Source organism: Erpetoichthys calabaricus, chromosome 4 (assembly GCF_900747795.2).
Source record: "Erpetoichthys calabaricus chromosome 4, fErpCal1.3, whole genome shotgun sequence".
Classification (NCBI taxonomy): Eukaryota; Metazoa; Chordata; class Cladistia; order Polypteriformes; family Polypteridae; genus Erpetoichthys; species Erpetoichthys calabaricus.
In genome coordinates this window covers 316,737,704-316,758,396 of record NC_041397.2, presented here as the reverse complement: position 1 = coordinate 316,758,396, position 20,693 = coordinate 316,737,704, and the positions used below count along the sequence as shown (strand labels likewise).

Below are 20,693 nucleotides of genomic sequence, written 5' to 3'. Positions count from 1 at the left end.
CTGTTAATGTATATTTCTGAGAAATAAAGCAGATCCAAATTTGTCCTTGTTTCCATTTAAATGTACATATCAACAAAACTTAAAAAAATCATTTATTACTGTTTTTCCACATGGTAAGGAAGAATGTTTACTTCTTTGACTGATAATGTAGCTTTGTAATTGTTTTATGTGGCATCAAAGTGTTCATAATGATATTCAGAAAACCACAGCTACCATGTTTCCCAAAAGTAAGACTGGGTCTTATATTAATTTTTGCTCCAAAAGATGCACTAGGGCTTATTTTCAGGGTATATATTATATTTATTCATGTACAACAATATACATTTATCCAAATACAGTCATGTCATGTCATCTTCTTCTGGAATATCGTCATAACTCTCCACATTCAAACCCTGAATTTCAGCCTGAATTTCTTGCTACGCTTTTAGGATCCTCCGGGGTCGATGTGTGCACTTCAATGTTTGATGACTGGTTCCTTGTGGTGAAGCAAAATGCCGACATATAAATGCATTTGTGGTGCTTTGTAAGCATCGCATATTCCCCAAAGTAATGACACGATACAATTTAAAAGTCTCACATACCATCTTCTGGGCCATCTTTTTTTTTTTTTGCACCTTCACAATACCATCAGAATGTACGGCGGCGTATTTAAGCCACAGAGAAAAAGAAAATAAGGACATAATGAAAATGTCTATTTTGTGATTAAAGTGGAAATTTCAGCTTTAAACTCGAAATGTCCTCTTTAATCCCGTAGGTTACTTTATCATTAAAGCAGACCGTCGTAAACGTCATCTTAAAACCGACCCAGTTGTTAAATCGATACGCACTTCCGGGGCTTCCTCCTGACCTGACAACAGCAGCAAGCAGCAATAGATCACCACACAGAAAACATTCAATTTATAATATTCCTGCTCTCTGCATATTTAGAATTCTTAGATTTATACTTCATGTAAGAGCCATTTGCCTAGTTATAAGATTCATAGACATTTTTCTAAGATGACAATGCATAATCTATGGGAGGTTCCTAAAACCCCCGTAAGCAGAACTGTATTGGTATATTCTTGCCATTTCTAATAGTTTTGACTAAACATTATTCTTTAGTTAGTGACAGCCTTGCCATGTGTAAGGTATAGAGGGCATACGGTTTTAATCCATGCTCGTGCCCATGCCTATGGGCTCTTTAAGTGTGTGAAGTAACTCGTAAAGATAACGTGCTTATATAAGCATGAAGCCGTATGCTTAAAGTGTACAGAAGAAGATATTAAGAACTTTTAAGTACAGAAGCAACTAAAGTTTCTCAAGAAAAGCTAAGTTTAGAGAAGATACATTTTTTTCCTTTTTTTTTCCTTTTATTCTATGTGTGTAACTATTTTTTCTTTTATTCTTGTGTGGATTATTTGCTTTTAACTTTCAATAAATAGTTTTAAATTGAACTTTTGGACTGAGAGATTTCTTTCAGCATGTGTTTTACCCGTGCTCGATCTCGCCTTATACTTTGGCGTCTACACTTGATATCACTTTCATGATGAAATGCATTAAACTGTGTATGTTACATTTTACAGATAAATCGTTAACTTTGTTTAAATCATGAATACTGCTAATAGTTACACATATGGGGTGGCACGGTGGCAGAGCGGTAGCACTGCTGTCTCGCAGGGAGTCACGTCCCTTGTGATCCCTGCCTGGAGTTTGCATGTTTTTCTTGGTGGGTTTCCACAGTGTGCTCAGTTTTCCATCCAAAGACATGAAGGTTTGGGGATTCGGTGAAGCTTCAATGACACTTGTGTGTGTGTGTGTGTGTGTGTGTGTGTGTGTGTGTGTGTGTGTATGTGTGCATGTGCGTGTGTGTGTGTGTGCGTGTGCTTGTGTTCACCTTGCGATGAGCGGATGCCACTTTGCTTTAAAGGTGAGAGCATAAACCGTTTACCATATATTCCATCTGTTGGAATGATACATGCAGTGCATTTCATTATTACGTGCATTGCAAATTGCATCCCAATAGATGGTGCACTGCAAATGTTAATGTTGACTATGCTGAGGTCTATGTTGATTACTTAGATTTTAACTTGAGTTGATTAGATAGGTAACACAGGTAGTTAGTTCATAAAACAGAATGCACAGAGAGCTAATTTTGTTTTTTTTTTCTTTTTCTTTCTTTTTCTTTTTAAGTGCTATCTGAAGACATTGTTGGAATTTCCGGAAAAAAGGTGCTCCTCCCTTGTGTTTTCAGTACACCAAAGCCACTAGATGTGCAAAATGTCAGTTTTGTATGGAAAAGGTTGCCAAATATTAACATGCTTATTTTCTCATCTGGGAAAAGCAACATAGCCCCTGGATATGCTGGCCGTATTTCGTTAAACGATCAAATAGCTAAAGGAAATTTTTCACTGGAGTTGTTAAATATCCAAAAAACAGATGAAGGGAATTATAGGTGCTACCCGCCTCAACATCAACCAGAACAGGATGTCAAGCTCACTGTTAAAGGTAAGTAGCACAATGCTGTGTAGCCAGACAAGGGCTGCAGAATTTGACAAGTAAGAGTTGGAAAGTCAGACTCAGTGCTTGCTTGTATGTACTGTATATATGTAAGTAAAGCTTTCATGAATTTTGGAAAGCATGCTTTAGAAAACAGCATTGTAAATCTATCTACAAAAACATGTTCCACAATGTCCCATGACTTTATTTGGAGTAAGTTCCTTTGTGTGGCCTACTCTGTCATCATTACAATGTTCCAGATTTGTATCCATAAAGTGTACTCTAATACTCTTACAGTATTTTAAGGGAAGTTCAGCGATCTAAATGTCTGATAGTGAGGCATGGCAAGTAATACTTAAAATGGATTCAGAAGGTATTCAGACTCCTTCATTTTTTCATATTTTGTTGCAACCTTAAGCTTAAATCATTTACATTCATCTTTCCCTAATCAATCAAAACTCAGTACCCAAGAATAACAAAGTAAAAACAGAATTTTAGGAATTTCTGAACATTTATTAAAATTAAAAAACTGAAATATCACGTTAACACAAATTTTCAGACCCTTTGCTTTGGCTCAGATGTACCCCATTCTATTGATCATCATTGAGATGTTTCTACACCTTGTTTGGAATCCACCCATGGTCAATTCAGTTGTTTGGACCCATTAGATAAGGTACACACCTATCTATGGAAGGTCTCACAGTTGAGCAAAAACCAAGCCATTAGGTCGAAAGAATTTCCTGACAGGATTGTGTTGATGCACAGATATGGGAAAGGATGCAGCTCATGTGGTTACCAAGAGCAGAGTTTCTTTCACAGTTCTTATTTAGAAGAAGTTTGGAACAACCAAACCAAACAAAGCAAACCAACTCTTCCCAAACTTGGCTGCTTGACCAAACTGAACAATCTGGGGAGAAGGACCTTGGTAAGTGAGGTGACCAAAACCCAAAGATCATTCTGGTTGAGCTCCTGAGAACCTGTGTAGCGATGGGAGAAACTTCCAGAAGGACAACCATCACTGCAGCACTCTACTTGTCTGTGCTTTATAACAGAGTGGCAAAACAGAAATCTCTTCTAAGTAAAAGACACAGGTAAGGACTCTCTGGCTGTGAGAAAGAAGATTCTTTGATTTGATGATGGTTAGCATCATGTCTGGTGGAAATAACAATAACCTGCAGAATCCTATTCCAGTAGTGAAGCATGATGGGACAGCATCATGCTGTGGAGATGTCCTTTAACATCAGGAACCAGGAGAGTAGTCATGTTTGAGGGAAAGCTGAACAGAACAAAGTATGGAGATATGTTCAATGAAAACTTCATACAAAGTGCTCTGGACCTCAGACTGGACCATGGTTCACCTTCCAAAAGGACAAAGCAAAAAAATACACAGGAATGGCTTATGGACAACTCTGAGTTACCCAGCCCAATGCCGGGCTTGAACCTAAGTGAACATCTCTTGAAACTGAACTGAGAACTGAAAATAGCTGTCCAGCTGACAGTCTCCATCCTACCTGGTAGAGTTTGAGTAGATCTACAGAGGAGAATGGCAGAAGATCTCCAAAGCTGGCTGTGTGAGGCTTGTAGAGTCAGATCCAGAAGACTTCAGGCCAGAATGGCTGACAAACATCAATGGGCTATTCCAGTCTTTCTGGGGTATTGAAGGTTGCTTGATGTGGGGAAAAACTAATTTACATGATTTTAGCTCAAGGTTGCTATGGGATATCATTTGTACCATAATGAAATAAATTAAAATGACAAACATGAAATAATCACATGAAAAAGTACAGCAATATATATAATTGTCAATAAACTGTGAAAAAATATAAAATTAAATCAAATCAGCTATTTTTTAAAAAAAAGTCATCTAATTATTATGTTTTTATCATTAATACAGGTTTTCTTTCAGAAAGGTCTTATTTTTAAAGACTGTTGTTATTTCACAACATGACTTTTCCATTTCCAAATGGCTCATTTAATGAAAGCACTCTTTATGTCAAAATACCGGCTTTCATGATAGTTTCATCACATGTCAATCAAGACAAAGGCAGCCCAGCTGAACCTGTTCCTATTGGTTAATCTTTAACTGTTGAATACATTTCCCTAATCATAGGTGGTAGCAGCTAAAGACTTGATAGTATTACGTCCATTCCAACAAACACGGAGGCACATAAAAGTTGGAAAGCTTTCTTGATGCTATTTTGGGATGGATACACAATATGTTGGAAATGCTCAAAATGCTTACAACGATGAATAAGTTGTTGGGAGTTTAAGACTGACTGAGCACCATGTGCTCACAGAATATGTCCTTGAAGAAATCACAAAGGCAGGTATTAATGCAGAGGCTGGAAATTCAAAGTGACACACTTCTAAATGAGGGGCGGCACGGTGGCGCAGTGGGTAGCGCTGCTGCCTCACAGTTGGGGAGACCTGGGGACCTGGGTTCGCTTCCCGCCCTGTGTGGAGTTTGCATGTTCTCCCCCGTGTCTGCGTGGGTTTCCTCCGGGCGCTCCGGTTTCCTCTCACAGTCCAAAGACATGCAGGTTAGGTGGATCGGCGATTCTAAATTGGCCCTAGTGTGCTTGGTGTGTGGGTGTGTTTGTGTGTGTCCTGCGGTGGGTTGGCACCCTGCCCGGGATTGGTTCCTGCCTTGTGCCCTGTGTTGGCTGGGACTGGCTCCAGCAGACCCCCGTGACCCTGTGTTCAGATTCAGCGGGTTGGAAAATGGATGGATGGATGGACACTTCTAAATGACCGTCTGTGTGGACACGGCACTCAGTTAAATCTCAGTGCTGCAGAACTGTTTTGATTGCACAAATTGGGAGGTGTTCAGTCAAGGAGCATATCTGGAGAATTTAACATCAGTTGTTCTGGATACATACAATTTTGAATGGGCTCCCCAATGAGACACTGTGAATTGACTGTTATCTGCGTACCCTGCTGAAAGAATGGGACATGGCTTTTAGGTCAGGAGACACGCCAGTTTTCTATAAGAGGTACATTAGAGAGATCAAGAAGAAATATAAATAGTACATAGAGGAATATTGTGAATAACTGCCTCCATAGCATGTGGAAGGAAGTAAAGGTACTGACTAATTATAAGAGTGATACAGTGCAGCCATCTGAGTACACATATCTCCCTGATGTTATAAATAGGTTTTTTGCTCACAATGAAGGAGGAACTGCCCCGCATATTGCATCTTATGTAGGAGAGCAGTCACTGGTCCTATAGCTCCAATAGGTAAGATCCACTTTTCAAAGAGTTAATGTCCACAAAGCTACCGGACCTGAAGGAGTGCCCAGATGGAAACTGAAGGTGTGTGTTATCCAATTTGCGTGTGTGTTCACAAACATATTTAACCTCTCACTAAAGAAGGAACATGTCTCCATATGTCTTGAAATCCTCCATTATTGCTCCTTAACCCAATTTTAAATGGTACTCTCGGACATTAGATCAGTCATACACCCAGGTCTGGACATATGCTAGTTTACATATCAGGCAAACCATTCAATGGAGAACACTGTCTGTACTATGCTCCACACAGAATTATTCCACTTAAAACAGCCAAACACATATGTGAGGATGTTGTTTGTGAATTTTAGTTCAGCATTTTTTACTGGTAGTCCCCTGAAAGTGTTTGGTAAATTAAGCCACTTTGGCTTGGACACTTCAGTCTGCTCTTGGGTGCTGAACCTTCTCACAAACAGAACACAGAGTGTTAGGATAGGAAGACGTGCAGTACTTCCTCTTGTGACGATCCAGGTCCTGCTCCATCCTCCCATCTCTCTTTAGGGAACCTATTGAACCCGACAATGAGGACACCAAGTGAAGCAAGGGGATGGTGTAAAGTGCAGAAGTGCTTTTATTTAAAACAGTCCAAACCAAAAAGTGTTCAAAACATTTCAATAAATACATAATCCATAAAATTAGGTGCAATGTGGAAGTTAAAATAATCCACTAAATAAATCCATTAAAAAAATGTTAAACAACAATAATGACCGAGACTCGGGTTCCCAAGCAACCAGGGCGCTCATACTGGGGAATCAACCTCCCAAGCTTCCGACTCCCACTGTCTTCCGCGGCCTTATGCGGCAAGCCGTCGTCGATCGTGGTCACTCCTGCTCCTCTGAAAAACTCAGCAGGAGTGACCCAATCCATCTGCCCCCGAGTGCCAGCCAAACACCCCACTAGGGCTCGCTTCCCAGCTGCCAGTCATTATTACAGTGAGCCTGCTCTCTCTCTCTCGTTTGCTTGCTCCTACACTTGCTCTTTCTCCAGTCTTCTGCCTTTTCTCCTTTTTAACCTCCGTCCTTTTCGTTTACTGTCTCCTCACCGCATTTGCGCTTCTTCTATTTATAATGGAGAAATGGCACAGGTATGGCAAATTGCAGCTTCCGACATCAATTACGAACATGTGCGATGCCACACCTGTACACTTCAGTGTGGAAACACCCAAGCCCATACTGCACCCGGGAACCACTCTAGCCACACTACCATGCCTCCTCTTTAAGCTACGAGTGTGGAGATTATTTATTTAAAAACTGGCCTTTCCATCTGAGCCACTGACCTGCTATATCACACCTCCACACTTATCCTGAACACAGCATCTCCACAGGGTTATGTGCTTAGCCCATTGCTTTTCTCCTCATGCAAGACTGTACCCCAATACACCCCTCAAATATGATCCTGAAATTTTCAGATGGTACTATGGTAGTGGGCCTGATTTCAGATAAAGTTGAGACAGTCTACAGGATGGAGTTGGCACACTTGGCCAAATGGTGCATTGATTATGCTGAAGCAGGCTGACACGGCATAGGGCATCCTCAGCCCCAGTGAAGGCTCTCAGAGCCTTCAGAACAGATAGCAGAATTAAGCTTTATTGTATGACGTGCATACAGACTCACTTATGATGGAACAATGAGCCCCCAGCAATGGGTACCTTTTACTTTTATTACAATTCTGATCATTTGAGTCATTATTTTTCCTCATCTGACTCCTAGCATTCCATTGCTCTAGTCCTGCCCCTAATTGATTCTATCAATAATTCTTAGCTGAGGGGGTCTCAAACCCCGCTCTGTCTATCTTATCTGTTCGATAAGGACTGTTCTTTCTTGCTACTATAATTTACAGCCAAAGAGTTCATATTCTCTCTCTAAGCGAAGGGCTCATCTTTCTCCAACTCTACTGCATTTCTTTGACTTAATAAACTATTGACGGTCTCTACCTCATACAGAATAATAAATCATATATAGGTATGTCTTTTTAATCCAAACTCTTACATCTTAATGCTTAGTAAAATATAGTGTCTACTTTTCTCATGTGTTTATAATATTTTTCTAATGCATCGAGATTACCAATTTTAAGAATACAATTCTCTATAATAACAACCTAATCCTAAACAGAAGTAAGACAGAGGAAATAATTGTAGACTACAGGAGAACAAAAGTGAGAGCCCACCTACCCCAATACACACAGCACGGAAAAGTAGAAATGATACATAGGGAGTGTGAAGATCCTAAGAGTCTACATATCAATGGATTTTACATGGTCTCTTAATAGTACTTAATTAACTGCGAAAGCTGAAAAACACCTGAATTTTTTCAAGACATTGAGACAAGCCCATCTACCCCAAATGCTTTTGAAGAACTTCTACCACAACACTCTTGAAAGTGTTCTGGCCTAGGGCTCAATTTTATGGTATGCCAGCTACACAGCTGATGATTGCAATAACCTCGTTTAGGTGGTGAAAGCTGCCCAATGCTTCATTGGGGTTGTCCTCCCAAACCTCAACAGTGTTTACACTAGTCGACTGAGGAACAAAGAATGGGCCCTTGATAGGGACACAACACATCCAGGAATTCATCTATTTGACCCATTACCATCAGGAAAGTGATATAGGGCAATCAGATCCTGTAGTACCAGACTGAGGAGCTCCTTTTTTGTTGAGGGCTGTGTTGTCCATTGTCTGTCCCCTGACTCAAGGACTGCCAGGCACCCCCTTCCATTGCTTATTGGACATGTCAAAGTCAAATTCACGAAGCCAGTTCAGGATGGGAAAAATGCCTTTAACTGGCACACATGTGACACCACCCAGTACAAGGAAGGAGATGACTGAATTACAGATGCTGATTACACAACAACAACAACATTTAATTCTATAATATATTTTCATACAAGGAATGCTGCTCAAAGTGCTTTACACAATACAAAAGAAGAGTTGACCTCCTTAGGTTAGACCTGAGCATCACTTGGGTTGTATAGAACACTAAAAGCATTGGTCCCAAGTGTCACTCGCGCTCTAAACTCAGTAAAAGGAAGTCTTCCTCTCACCTGGCAGCAAATTAACAATCTGAAGAATTGATGTGTTTATCTAGTTATTGTACTCGTGGCAAAATAAGTGCTTTCTTAAGTTTTAGAAAATGTACACATGGCATTACATTTGAGAGCATTTGGGTTTAGGGATTGGATTATCTGTTTTGAAATTTGGAGCATTTTTAATATTTTATTGACTTAACTCTTTTAGGGCTGATGTAGACTTTTGTCAAAATTCAGGAGTAGAGGATGGTAATCAGCTGTAAACTGCAACAAAACTTACTCTTATGTTTTAGTTTGACTCTCTTTGCTAGAAGGAAAGTTACATGGCTTTAATAATAATAATTCTTTGCATTTATATAGCGCTTTTCTCCCTACTCAAAGCGCTCAGCAATTGCAGGTTAAGGGCCTTCCTCAAGGGCCCAACAGAGCAGAGTCCATATTGGCATTTTATGGGATTCGAACCAGCAACCTTCCGATTGCCAGTGCAGATCCCTAGCATCACAGCCACCACTCCACCTTTAAACCTCGATTCCCTACACATGCATGAGTAGCAAAGAGCAAACAGCCTCTAAAATGGTACCGACATCTGGCTAGAGACTAAAGTGAATGTGCAAAGCAAAATACTTCGTGGACATTTTACGTAATTTCGTTGAATAGGACTCTGACTCGTTGGACTCCGAGTTTGAAGCAAGTGATCTGGAGATGGATATCAGAAACGAAAGTGAGGTACCAGCATCTGATCAGTCCCCAGCTGATCGTAGTGGTGAACACTTTCGTGTAGCTGATGTGCCTACAGCAGTATTTGCCTGGGAGGACCACCACTTACAATGACAAGAGGTACAAACCAGATTGTGTCACACTGTGACCACCACCCACCTGCTGTGCGGAGACAGCCAGGCAGCTGGCTCACCATACATTCCTCCTGACCACCGAGGTGCCCCCTCACTGAGATGCTGAACATGCGTCAACAGCAGCCACAACATATAGCGACAGATGTTTTATATTGACTTATGTGTGAAACAATTGCTTTGTGTGTTTTTCAGAAAACTCAGTTTTTTGGAAAAAATATTCCTCCATCAAAGAGTTAATAAAAGAGACAGATATCACATTCTTCCTTAAGTATTTTGTAACGGTGTTGTAAGGAGTTGCTCAGACTGCCATGCCACTGTTTGTACATGCAGGACTTTTGAGTATGAAGCACAGGCATGCTGTACTGACGACAGAGGGTCTGTTTTGCCAACAAGTTCAAACATGCAATAGACAAAAATACTGTACAAAAATATGCAAGTTAAAATAGACAGATTTAATTAGTGTATTTGGTAATTATTAGCATCGTTACATTAGCTGAAGCTGTAAAAATAATTTTTGAGGGATTTTTAGGATTTATTTTAGTACAAATTGTGACACGTGAGACACTCTCTTACACCCAAAGACATGAGGCTGGGTCTCAATCTTCAGAACGATCAGCTTTATTAACAGCCTTCAAACAGGAACAGCAAGCATATTTATTGAAGCGGGAGCTACCACTCTATGGCACACAAACACTGCAAGCAAGCAGTGACTTCATTAGTTATTCTGCCTCGGCTCCCTCCTTCAGTTCAGGTACTGATAATCCTCCTCGTCAGGTTGGTCTCACGGCTGCTGATCCGCGATCGGGATTGGACCATTCTGGAGGAGAGGAGACAAAGAGAAATTGGGCCAGGTCATTGGCCGAATTAAAATAAGCTCCCTCCGCCCCCTTTCAGTGTTCAGTCACTGGCAGAGGGATGCTCTACATGGAGAGCTGTGAATGAACTTGTCACGGTGATGAGTTTTCTATGGCCAACAGACACTCTACTGTGTGATGGGGCTGCAAAGGCGCTGTTGAAGCAGGACTTGTAGTGCGGCGGGGCTGCGTGCACGTCACAAAATGTTAGGATGCACAAGGTACCTCAGACCACCCACTTGATTCCACCTATTCTTCTAACAAGTCTGCTAAAATGTATTTAGTGTCTCAAAAATGTATAGACCAGTTAAAATCACATCCTTCAACAAAATCCAACATACAGTCGATTCAGAAAGTATTTGGATCCCTTCACTTTTTTCCACATTTTGTTATGCTGCAGCCTTGTGATAAAAAATAATTTTTCCATATATCAAGCACTTAAAACCCCAGAATGATAAAGTGAAACTTGGATTTTAGGATTTTTTTTAATTTATTAACAAAAAAAAAAACTTGAAATCTCAAGTTGACAAAAGTATTCCTATGACACTTGAAATTTGACACATGTGCTACCCATTATATTGATTGTCATGGAGATGTTTCTACACCTTGTTTGTAGTCCACCTGTGGACACCAGTTAATTGGACCGGACTACATAAGGCATACATCTGTCAATATGTGGTCCCACAGCTAACAATGTCTAACAGATCAAAATCTAAAGCCATGAGGTCAAAGCAATTGCTTGCAGAGTTTAGAAACAGGATTATGTCAAGTTAGAGATCTAAGGAAATGCCTACAGCAATAAATGTTCACAAGAGCACATTGGCCTTCATATTTCTTACATGGAAGAAGTTTGGAGCAACCACAGTTCGTTCTGAAGCTGGCCACCTGAGTAAACTGCATAATTTAGGAATATGGGGCTTGGTAAGAGAGGTGACCAAGAACCTTAGGCTTACTCTAAATGATTAAAGAGAACCTGTGTGGAGATGAGAGAAACACTCAGAAGGACAATCCGGGCTTTATGAAGAGTGGCCAGACAGAGGCTTCCCCTCAGTAAAAGATACTTGCTTGGAGATTGCGAAAAAGGCATCTACAGGGCATGGGTTGGCAGGGACTATGATTAAAAAATTCTCTGGAGCGATGAAACCAAGATTAGAGTCATGTCTGGAGGAAACCAGGCACATGTTATAACTAGAAAAGTGCAAATTTCAACTGTGGAACATGGAGGTGGCAGCATCATGCTGTGTGGCTGTTGAGGGAGTGGCAAAATGAGAAAACAAGAGAGATATCCTTAAAGAAAACCTGCTCCAGAACAGTATGTACTTGAGACTGGACTTCCAACAGAACAATGACCCTAAGCACAAGCTAAAGACAATACAGGAGTGACTCAGGGACAGCTCTGAGAATATCCTTGAGTGGCCCAGTGAGCGCCCAAACTTAAACCCAATCTAATATAGCTGGAACAACCTGGAAACAGCTGTGGTCTCCATCCAACCTGACGCACCTTTTGGAAATCCACAGAGAAGAATGTCAGAAAATTCCTCAATCCAGGTGTGCAAAGCTTTTCTCATCAGACCCAAGAAGACTCCCAGTTGCAGTCACTGCCAAAGGGGCCTCAATGAAGTACTGACTAAATGCTCTGAAAAACTTGTGTCGATGGGATAGTTCAGCTTTTTATTTTTTTACACTTTTCAAAACATTCTAAAATCCGTCTTTTGCTTTGTCATTTGGGGGTATTAAGGGTTGCTTGGAAAAAAAAAAAAGAATGTAAATGACTTTGGCACAAGTCCGCAACATAACAAAAATATGAAAAAAGTGAAGGGGTCTGAAGACTTTCTGAGTCCAGTGCCATTGATAGACTGGATCATGAATTGAGGGCAATTGTGGAAAATCCACATCTTCCACAGTATGAAAAGGACAATGTGTATGAACAAGTGATGAATTGCTATCAAGAATCTGAGAAGACACCACTGACTTTATTTTTGTCCAAGTAGCATATAGAAATACAGTAAGTGCCTTGGTGGTGTGTTTGGGGGGAAGAAGAAGCTTAAATAGATTCATTTTTACAGACATAATGGAGAGTGTGTCTCAGAGGAACATAGGAAGGCTTACAGTAAATCTTAATTTTTAAATGAAGCTCTCTGAGCCGTCAATGGAAGCAACCTAATGGTCAAGGAGTAGCCTCAGACTCAATGGGTGGGGTACATTTTTTAAGCTATGACCAAATTCTACGGAACCTCTAAATGAATATGACCCAAAAAAAAATAAAATAAAACAATTTCTTGTTGGGTGGTGCATCGCTGCTGCCTTGCAGTTAGGAGAACTGGGTTCTCTTCCTGGGTCCTCCCTGCGTGGAGTTTGCATGTTCTCCCCATGTCTGCGTGGGTTTCCTCTGGGTGCTCCGGTTTAATCCCACAGTCCAAAGACATGCAGGTTAGGTGCATTGGTGATCGGAAATTGTGCTTGGTGTGAGTGTGTGTGAATGTGCCCTGTGGTGGTCTGGCGCCCTGCCCGGGATTTGTTCTTGCCTTGCACCCTGTGCTGGACTGGGATTGGCTCCACCAGACTCCTGCGACCCTGTGTTAGAATATAGCGGGTTGGACAATGACTGAGTGACAATTTCTTGTTATCACACAAAAATATCTAATGACATGTGAAAATATTTTGTGACAGGATAATTTCTCATGCACACGAGAAGTAACTTTTTTTGTGCTGAAGATACATTTTTATCCAATTTCAGAGAAAACGTTTGAGAAAATATGGGTCAGAATTTATTTGTATTTGATGCATATTATTACTTTTAAACAGTGTCAATTTTGTTTATGTTACAGTTTCATTTTAATTTAATTTGATTTTAATTTAATTTTATTTTTACATTTTTTCTTTTTTCTTTCTTCACCTTGTAAAGCACTTTGAGCTTCATCATTTGTATTAAAGTAAAAGACCATTTCAGATTGTTTAGATTTAGAACTGCACTACACCACATTTTTGCATATTCAGTCGAGCTCCTAGTAAATCTTTGAGATGGTTGCGCTTCTGTCTTTGTCTGCGTAGTTTCTCAGTTCTGAGAGTGATGGCTGATAGGCAGACTGATGTTGTCCTCCATATGCAACCATGCCCTGTACTTTGTCTTGATAGCAGTTAGTGCTGAAAATGTGGACTCACAAAGACAAACTCTATTTAATTATCATCATATTTTCCCTTGTAGGTGAACTTAACTTTTCCTCGCTTCACAAAATAGACACTTGACCCACAAATCTATCCATTACTTAAAAGTTTTCTTTTTTCTCCAATCTAACCAATTAGCTTCCATGTGACTGAGCTAAGCAGAGTCATACGTGATTGACAGTTAGATATGAAAAATGGGTGATTCAAGACTTCACAATCATTTTTATTGGCTCAGAGCATGGGAGTGACTGGCACAAATGTACGTCTCTATGCTTATACTCATACATTGTTCAGAGGGTCTCAGACTGTGTTAAAAAGGTCAAGCTTTTAAATTACTGTATTGTTGTTTAAAAGCTGATGTACAAGTCAGAGAGACACATGGTGACAGCTAGTCAGATTTTGATTGGCTATCAGAAAACAGGGTTTCTGGGATAGGCTGATGCTGTTGCGCTATCTGGAAAGAGTCTTTGCTTTGTAATGCTGCTTTGGTTGGTTTAATAAAGGTCATTATTTTGCATTCAAGTTTTATATCTTGTGGAAATTGTTTAAAATACAGAGAATAAAGAGGAAGAGAGTAACCAGACCATTAGTACATCAAGTGTATCCATAGCAGTAGAGTGTTGTACCGTGTTAGCCATAAATTGATACAGGAGAAAGGAGGGTGACATGACACCTTTTATCGGCTAACTAAATAGATTACAAATGCAAGCTTTTGAGGCAGATAAGGCCCCTTCATCAGGCAAGGTGTAACAAAGAAATTGAAAAATACTGTCGCTTATATTGGGACAGCAAAGTGATTTTTTTTTTTCATCTTAACAACCTTTTTGTTCAAATGTTAGCAAAATGAATACACCTGAGATGAATTAACCTGAAAGAAGAGAACAATGAATTAATAAAATGTAGAGATTAAATATCCATCACTAGAGAAAGTCATGTAATTCTAGAAAGTTGATTCTGTTCATCTGGATATGTTTCATCACTCATCCAAGTGACTTCCTCAGTCTCACTTGACTGCAGGTTTCTCCAACCTTATAAACAGTACCTTGGCCTAATGATCGAACTAGCACCATTGACTAACAATCAGAAATAACAACATAGCAGATGTGGAAGCAGAGCAACTGCTGATAAAAGTTTTGGCATGTGTCAACAATGCTAAGCCACCTGCACCCAATATCAGTATTGAGGAGAGGAAGACTCTCATGGCATTCAGTAAGGACGACAACATCATCATCCTTTCGGCAGACAAGAGGAGGTGCACAGTGGTGCTAAACCAGATGGACTATCATGAAAAAATTTTTGTCTCTGCTTAGTGACAAAAACACTTATGAACTCCTAAAATGAGATCCAGGTAGTGGTTACAGGACAAAGGTGATAGATTATCTCAAGCAGTTAGTGCATGACAATGCTATTGACCGGACCTCATACCACAGATTATACCCAGGGGAAGCTACACCAAGTCTGTATGGTTTACCAAAGATACATAAACAGGATGCACCGTTAAGATCCATTGTCTGCATGATCAATTCAGGTTACATGTAACATCTCATAGTTCCTGGCCGCTGTCCTCAACCTGTTGGTAGGCAGCTCAAAACACCATATTCAGAACACTTTGGATTTTGTGGAGAAGGTGAGAGATGTCATTATGGAAGCAGATGACACTATGGTCTCGTATGATGTTACATCTCTATTCACTTGTGTTCCAGTTACGGAAGCAATGGAGGTGGTCCGTAAGAGACTACTGGATTACACCACACTCAGAAAAAGGACCACTCTCAGCATTGACCAAATGTGTTTGCTCTTGGAACTGTGTTTTCAATCCACATATTTCATATACAAAGGCCAGTACTACAGGCAGAAACATGGGTGCGCCATGGGTTCCTTAGTTTCACCTATTGTGGCCAATCTGTATATGGAAGAAGTGGAAAAGATGGCACTATCATCCTATCCTGTAACACCAACGAGCCATTGGTTCAGGTATGTGGACGACACCTGGGTGAAAATCAAATCTCAGGAGGTACCACAATTCACTGGCCACATCAACTCAGTGGACAAACACATCCAGTTCACCAGGGAGGACATGAAACGTGACAGCGTTTCCATCAGCAATGGAGGACATGTGAAAGTTGATGTGTACCGTAAACCAACGCATACAGATCAGTATTTAAGGTTTGACTCTCACCATCCACTGGAGCACAAAATAGGTGTCATCAGGACTCTACAACACAGAGCAAACATCATACCCACAGACACAGCGGCTAGGGAAGCAGAAGAACATCATATCAAAAAGGCCCTGAGAAAATGTGGTTATACCAGCTGGACTTTTGTTAAAGCAGGGAAGACACCTAAAGAACACTCTAAGCAATCCAGGAGAGAGGAACGACAACCGCTGCCTAAGCGAAAACCTTTGGTGATCCCTTATGTGTCAGGAGTATCAGAACAGCTGAGACACATTTTTTCAAAACACTAGGTCTCGGTGGCTTTGAAACCCCAAAACACGCTAGGGCAAAAATTGGTCCACCCCAAGGATCGGGTGCCCCGGCACAGACAGAGTAATATAGTTTACACAGTTAAGTGCCAAGAGGATTGCCGTGAATCATACATCGGGGAAACCAAACAACCACTGGCGAAGCGGATTGCACAACACAGAAGAGTGACCTCGTCAGGCCAGGACTCCACAGTCTATTTACACCTACAGGACAGTGGTGACTCTTTCAGTAATGAAGATGTGCATATCCTGGACAGGGAGGAACGCTGGTTTGAGCGAGGAGTCAAGGAGGCCATTTACGTGAAAAGGAATAACCATCTCTGAACCGAGGAGGGGGCCTAAGGGTACATCTCTCACCATCTTACAATGCGGTGATTGCAGCCATTCCCCAACTCTCTGTGAATGGTACTCATGGCCATTGATCAATGGGAATACAAACTTATGCTTAAGTTCAATACTCTACAAATGGTCTGAATAGAGACAAGAGTTTTATGACCAGATATGTGGACTAACAGACTGATTGACCAGCTGACTACATCAGTGGCCTATCTTACAGACAATGAATGTCAAAAAAACCTTACAGGACTTTCTCTAGTGATGGTTATCTTATCTCTACATTTTATTAGTTCATTGTTCTCTTGTTTCAGGGTTAATTCATCTAAGGTTTATTAATTTTGCTAACGTTTGAACAAAAAGTTTGTTAAGATGAAAGAAAAAAATCACTTTGCTGTCCCGATATAATTTAGAGTATTTTTCAGTTTCTGTATTCCACCTTCCCTGATGAAGGGGCCTAAGCTGCCTCGAAAGCTTGCATTTGTAATCTATTTAGTTAGCCAATAAAAGGTGTCATTTCACCCTACTTTCTCCTGTATACATCAAGTGTATGTGATATTTATGAATTACTTACCTTTACTTGACATGTATCACAAACCTCACTTTGAGAAACACTGCTGTATGCAACTGTAAGATGCATTGATGCACTATTTGTGTATTACCAGGGGATGATACTGCTTTCCATATTTTAGGGGTACTTTATAATTTTAAATGATGTTGTATAATGTACAATCTGTCATATACTTATTTATTTCTTTATTTATATATTTTTTTGTCATAGAACCTGAAGCTCCTCCTGTAGTCACTGAGAAAAGCAAGAGTTCAGGAGAAGAACCTGGAAACACTGCTGTGAATTTAATTCCACAGAAATATGTTGCATTCCTCATTTCTTTATCATTTCTACTCCATCTTGTGGGATGAGTGTCAGACGTAAGTTGTTATTAAAGGTACAACAGATAATAATAACTTGAATGATATATACTGTATAACAGTACGCAATTGTAAATTGTGTGATACAGCATATGGCCAAAAAGCTTGTGGATTCCTCTCCAAATGTTTAAATTCATGTGTTGCATTGTTAACTGATGCATAAAATCAAGCGCCTAGCCATGCAGTCTCTCCTGACAGACTGAAGAGTTTAGTTACTTTAAACATTGCACTGTCATAGGATGCCACACATCAGAACACGAAACTTCTGTTCTGCGAAATCTAGCCTGGGACAATTACTGCTATTATTGTGAAGTAGAAGTGTCGAGGAGCCATGAAGTGGTACATAACGCAAACTCACAGAGCGAGGTTGTTGAGTGCTGAAGTGTGTGAAAATGGTCTGTCCTCTGTGGCATTACTCACAACAGAGGGCCTATCTGCCTCTGGAACAAAGTCAGCACTAGACCTATGCATTGGGAGCTTCATACTGTAGCTTACCATGGCTGTACTTAAGATTACTATGTGCAAACATGTTCTTTAGAATGATGACTCACACTTCATTATCTGTCTGATGTTCCAATCTGTGTTTGGTAGATGCCAGGAAAATGCTATCTTCTGGAATTAACAGTCCATCCATCCATCCATCCATCCATTGTCTCCCGCTTATCCGAGGTCGGGTCGCGGGGGCAGCAGCTTGAGCAGAGATGCCCAGACTTCCCTCTCCCCGGCCACTTCTTCTAGCTCTTCCGGGAGAATCCCAAGGCGTTCCCAGGCCAGTCGAGAGACATAGTCCCTCCAGCGTGTCCTGGGTCTTCCCCGGGGCCTCCTCCCGGTTGGACGTGCCTGGAACACCTCACCAGGGAGGCGTCCAGGAGGCATCCTGATCAGATGCCCGAGCCACCTCATCTGACTCCTCTCGATGCGGAGGAGCAGCGGCTCTACTCTGAGCCCCTCCCGGATGACTGAGCTTCTCACCCTATCTTTAAGGGAAAGCCCAGACACCCTGCGGAGGAAACTCATTTTAGCCGCTTGTATTCGCGATCTCGTTCTTTCAGTCACTACCCATAGCTCATGACCATAGGTGAGGGTAGGAACATAGATCGACTGGTAAATTGAGAGCTTCGCCTTGCGGCTCAGCTCCTTTTTCACCACGACAGACCGATGCAACGCCCGCATTACTGCGGATGCCGCACCGATCCGCCTGTCGATCTCACGCTCCATTCTTCCTCACTCGTGAACAAGACCCCGAGATACTTGAACTCCTCCACTTGGGGCAGGATCTCGCTACCAACCCTGAGAGGGCACTCCACCCTTTTCCGGTTGAGGACCATGGTCTCGGATTTGGAGGTGCTGATTCTCATCCCAGCCGCTTCACACTCGGCTACGAACCGATCCAGAGAGAGCTGAAGATCACGGCCTGATGAAGCAAACAGGACAACATCATCTGCAAAAAGCAGTGACCCAATCCTGAGCCCACCAAACCGGACCCCCTCAACACCCTGGCTGCGCCTAGAAATTCTGTCCATAAAAGTTATGAACAGAATTGGTGACAAAGGGCAGCCCTGGCGGAGTCCAACTCTCACTGGAAACGGGTTCGACTTACTGCCGGCAATGCGGACCAAGCTCTGGCACTGATCGTACAGGGACTGAACAGCCCTTATCAGGTGGGCTGGTACCCCATACTCTCGGAGTACCCCCCACAGGATTCCCCGAGGGACACGGTCGAATGCCTTTTCTAAGTCCACAAAACACATGTAGACTGGTTGGGCAAACTCCCATGCACCCTCCAGGACCCTGCTAAGGGTATAGAGCTGGTCCACTGTTCCGCGACCAGGACGAAAACCACACTGTTCCTCCTGAATCCGAGGCTCGACTATCCGACGGACCCTCCTCTCCAGGACCCCTGAATAGACTTTTCCAGGGAGGCTGAGGAGTGTGATCCCTCTGTAGTTGGAACACACCCTCCGATCCCCCTTCTTAAAGAGGGGGACCCCCACCCCGGTCTGCCAATCCAGAGGCACTGTTCCTGATGTCCATGCGATGTTGCAGAGGCGTGTCAGCCAAGACAGTCCTACAACATCCAGAGCCTTGAGGAACTCCGGGCGTATCTCATCCACCCCCGGGGCCCTGCCACCAAGGAGTTTTTTGACCACCTCGGTGACCTCAGTCCCAGAGATGGGGGAGCCCACCTCTGAGTCCCAGGCTCTGCTTCCTCATTGGAAGGCATGTTAATGGGATTGAGTAGGTCTTCGAAGTATTCCCCCCACCGACCCACAACGTCCCGAGTCGAGGTCAGCAGCGCACCATCCCCACCATATACAGTGTTGACACTGCACTGCTTCCCCTTCCTGAGACGCCGGATGGTGGACCAGAATCTCTTCGAAGCCGTCCGAAAGTCATTCTCCATGGCCTCCCCAAACTCCTCCCACGCCCGAGTTTTTGCCTCAGCAACCACCAAAGCCGCATTCCGCTTGGCCTGCCGGTACCTATCAGCTGCCTCCGGGGTCCCACAGGACAAAAGGGTCCTGTAGGACTCCTTCTTCAGCTTGACGGCATCCTTCACCGCCGGTGTCCACCAGCGGATTCGGGGATTGCCGCCACGACAGGCACCGACCACCTTACGGCCACAGCTCCGGTCAGCTGCCTCAACAATAGAGGCACGGAACATGGCCCATTCGGACTCAATGTCCCCCACCTCCCTCGGGATGTGGTCGAAGTTCTGCCGGAGGTGGGAGTTGAAGCTACTTCTGACAGGGGGCTCTGCCAGACGTTCCCAGCAGACCCCCCACAACACGTTTGGGCCTACCACGCCTGACCGGCATCCTCCCCCACCATCGAAGCCAACTCACCACCAGGTGGTGATCAGTTGACAGCTCCGCCCCTCTCTTCACCCGAGTGTCCAAGACATGTGGCCGCAAGTCCGACGACACAACCACAAAGTCGATCATCGAACTGAGGCCTAGGGTGTCCTGGTGCCAAGTGCACATATGAACACCCCTATGCTTGAACATGGTGTTCGTTATGGACAATCCGTGATGAGCACAGAAGTCCAATAACAAAACACCGCTTGGGTTCAGATCAGGGGGGCCATTCCTCCCAATCACGCCCTTCCAGGTCTCACTGTCATTGCCCACGTGAGCATTGAAGTCTCCCAGCAGAACGAGGGAGTCCCCAGAAGGTATGCCCTCTAGCACCCCCTCCAGGGACTCCAAAAAGGGTGGGTACTCCGAACTGCTGTTCGGTGCATACGCACAAACAACAGTTAGGACCTGTCCCCCCACCCGAAGGCG

The 20,693-nt window shown here is 42.6% G+C and overlaps 1 protein-coding gene across 4 annotated transcripts in view; it reads left to right on the top strand.

Annotated features, from left to right (window-relative positions):
* LOC114641109 (CD276 antigen homolog) overlaps positions 1 to 20,693 on the top strand; it is a 745,815-nt gene that overhangs the window by 31,717 nt on the left and 693,405 nt on the right. The window contains exons 3-4 of one of the 4 annotated variants that reach the window (XM_051926024.1): positions 2,170 to 2,484; positions 17,258 to 17,406. In XM_051926024.1, the coding sequence (XP_051781984.1) occupies positions 2,170 to 2,484; positions 17,258 to 17,397 (455 nt within the window). In that variant the 3' untranslated portion in view covers positions 17,398 to 17,406. The remainder of the gene's footprint in view (positions 1 to 2,169; positions 2,485 to 17,257; positions 17,407 to 20,693) is intronic. The other 3 variants (XM_051926023.1, XM_051926021.1, XM_051926020.1) reach the window with 3 other exon arrangements.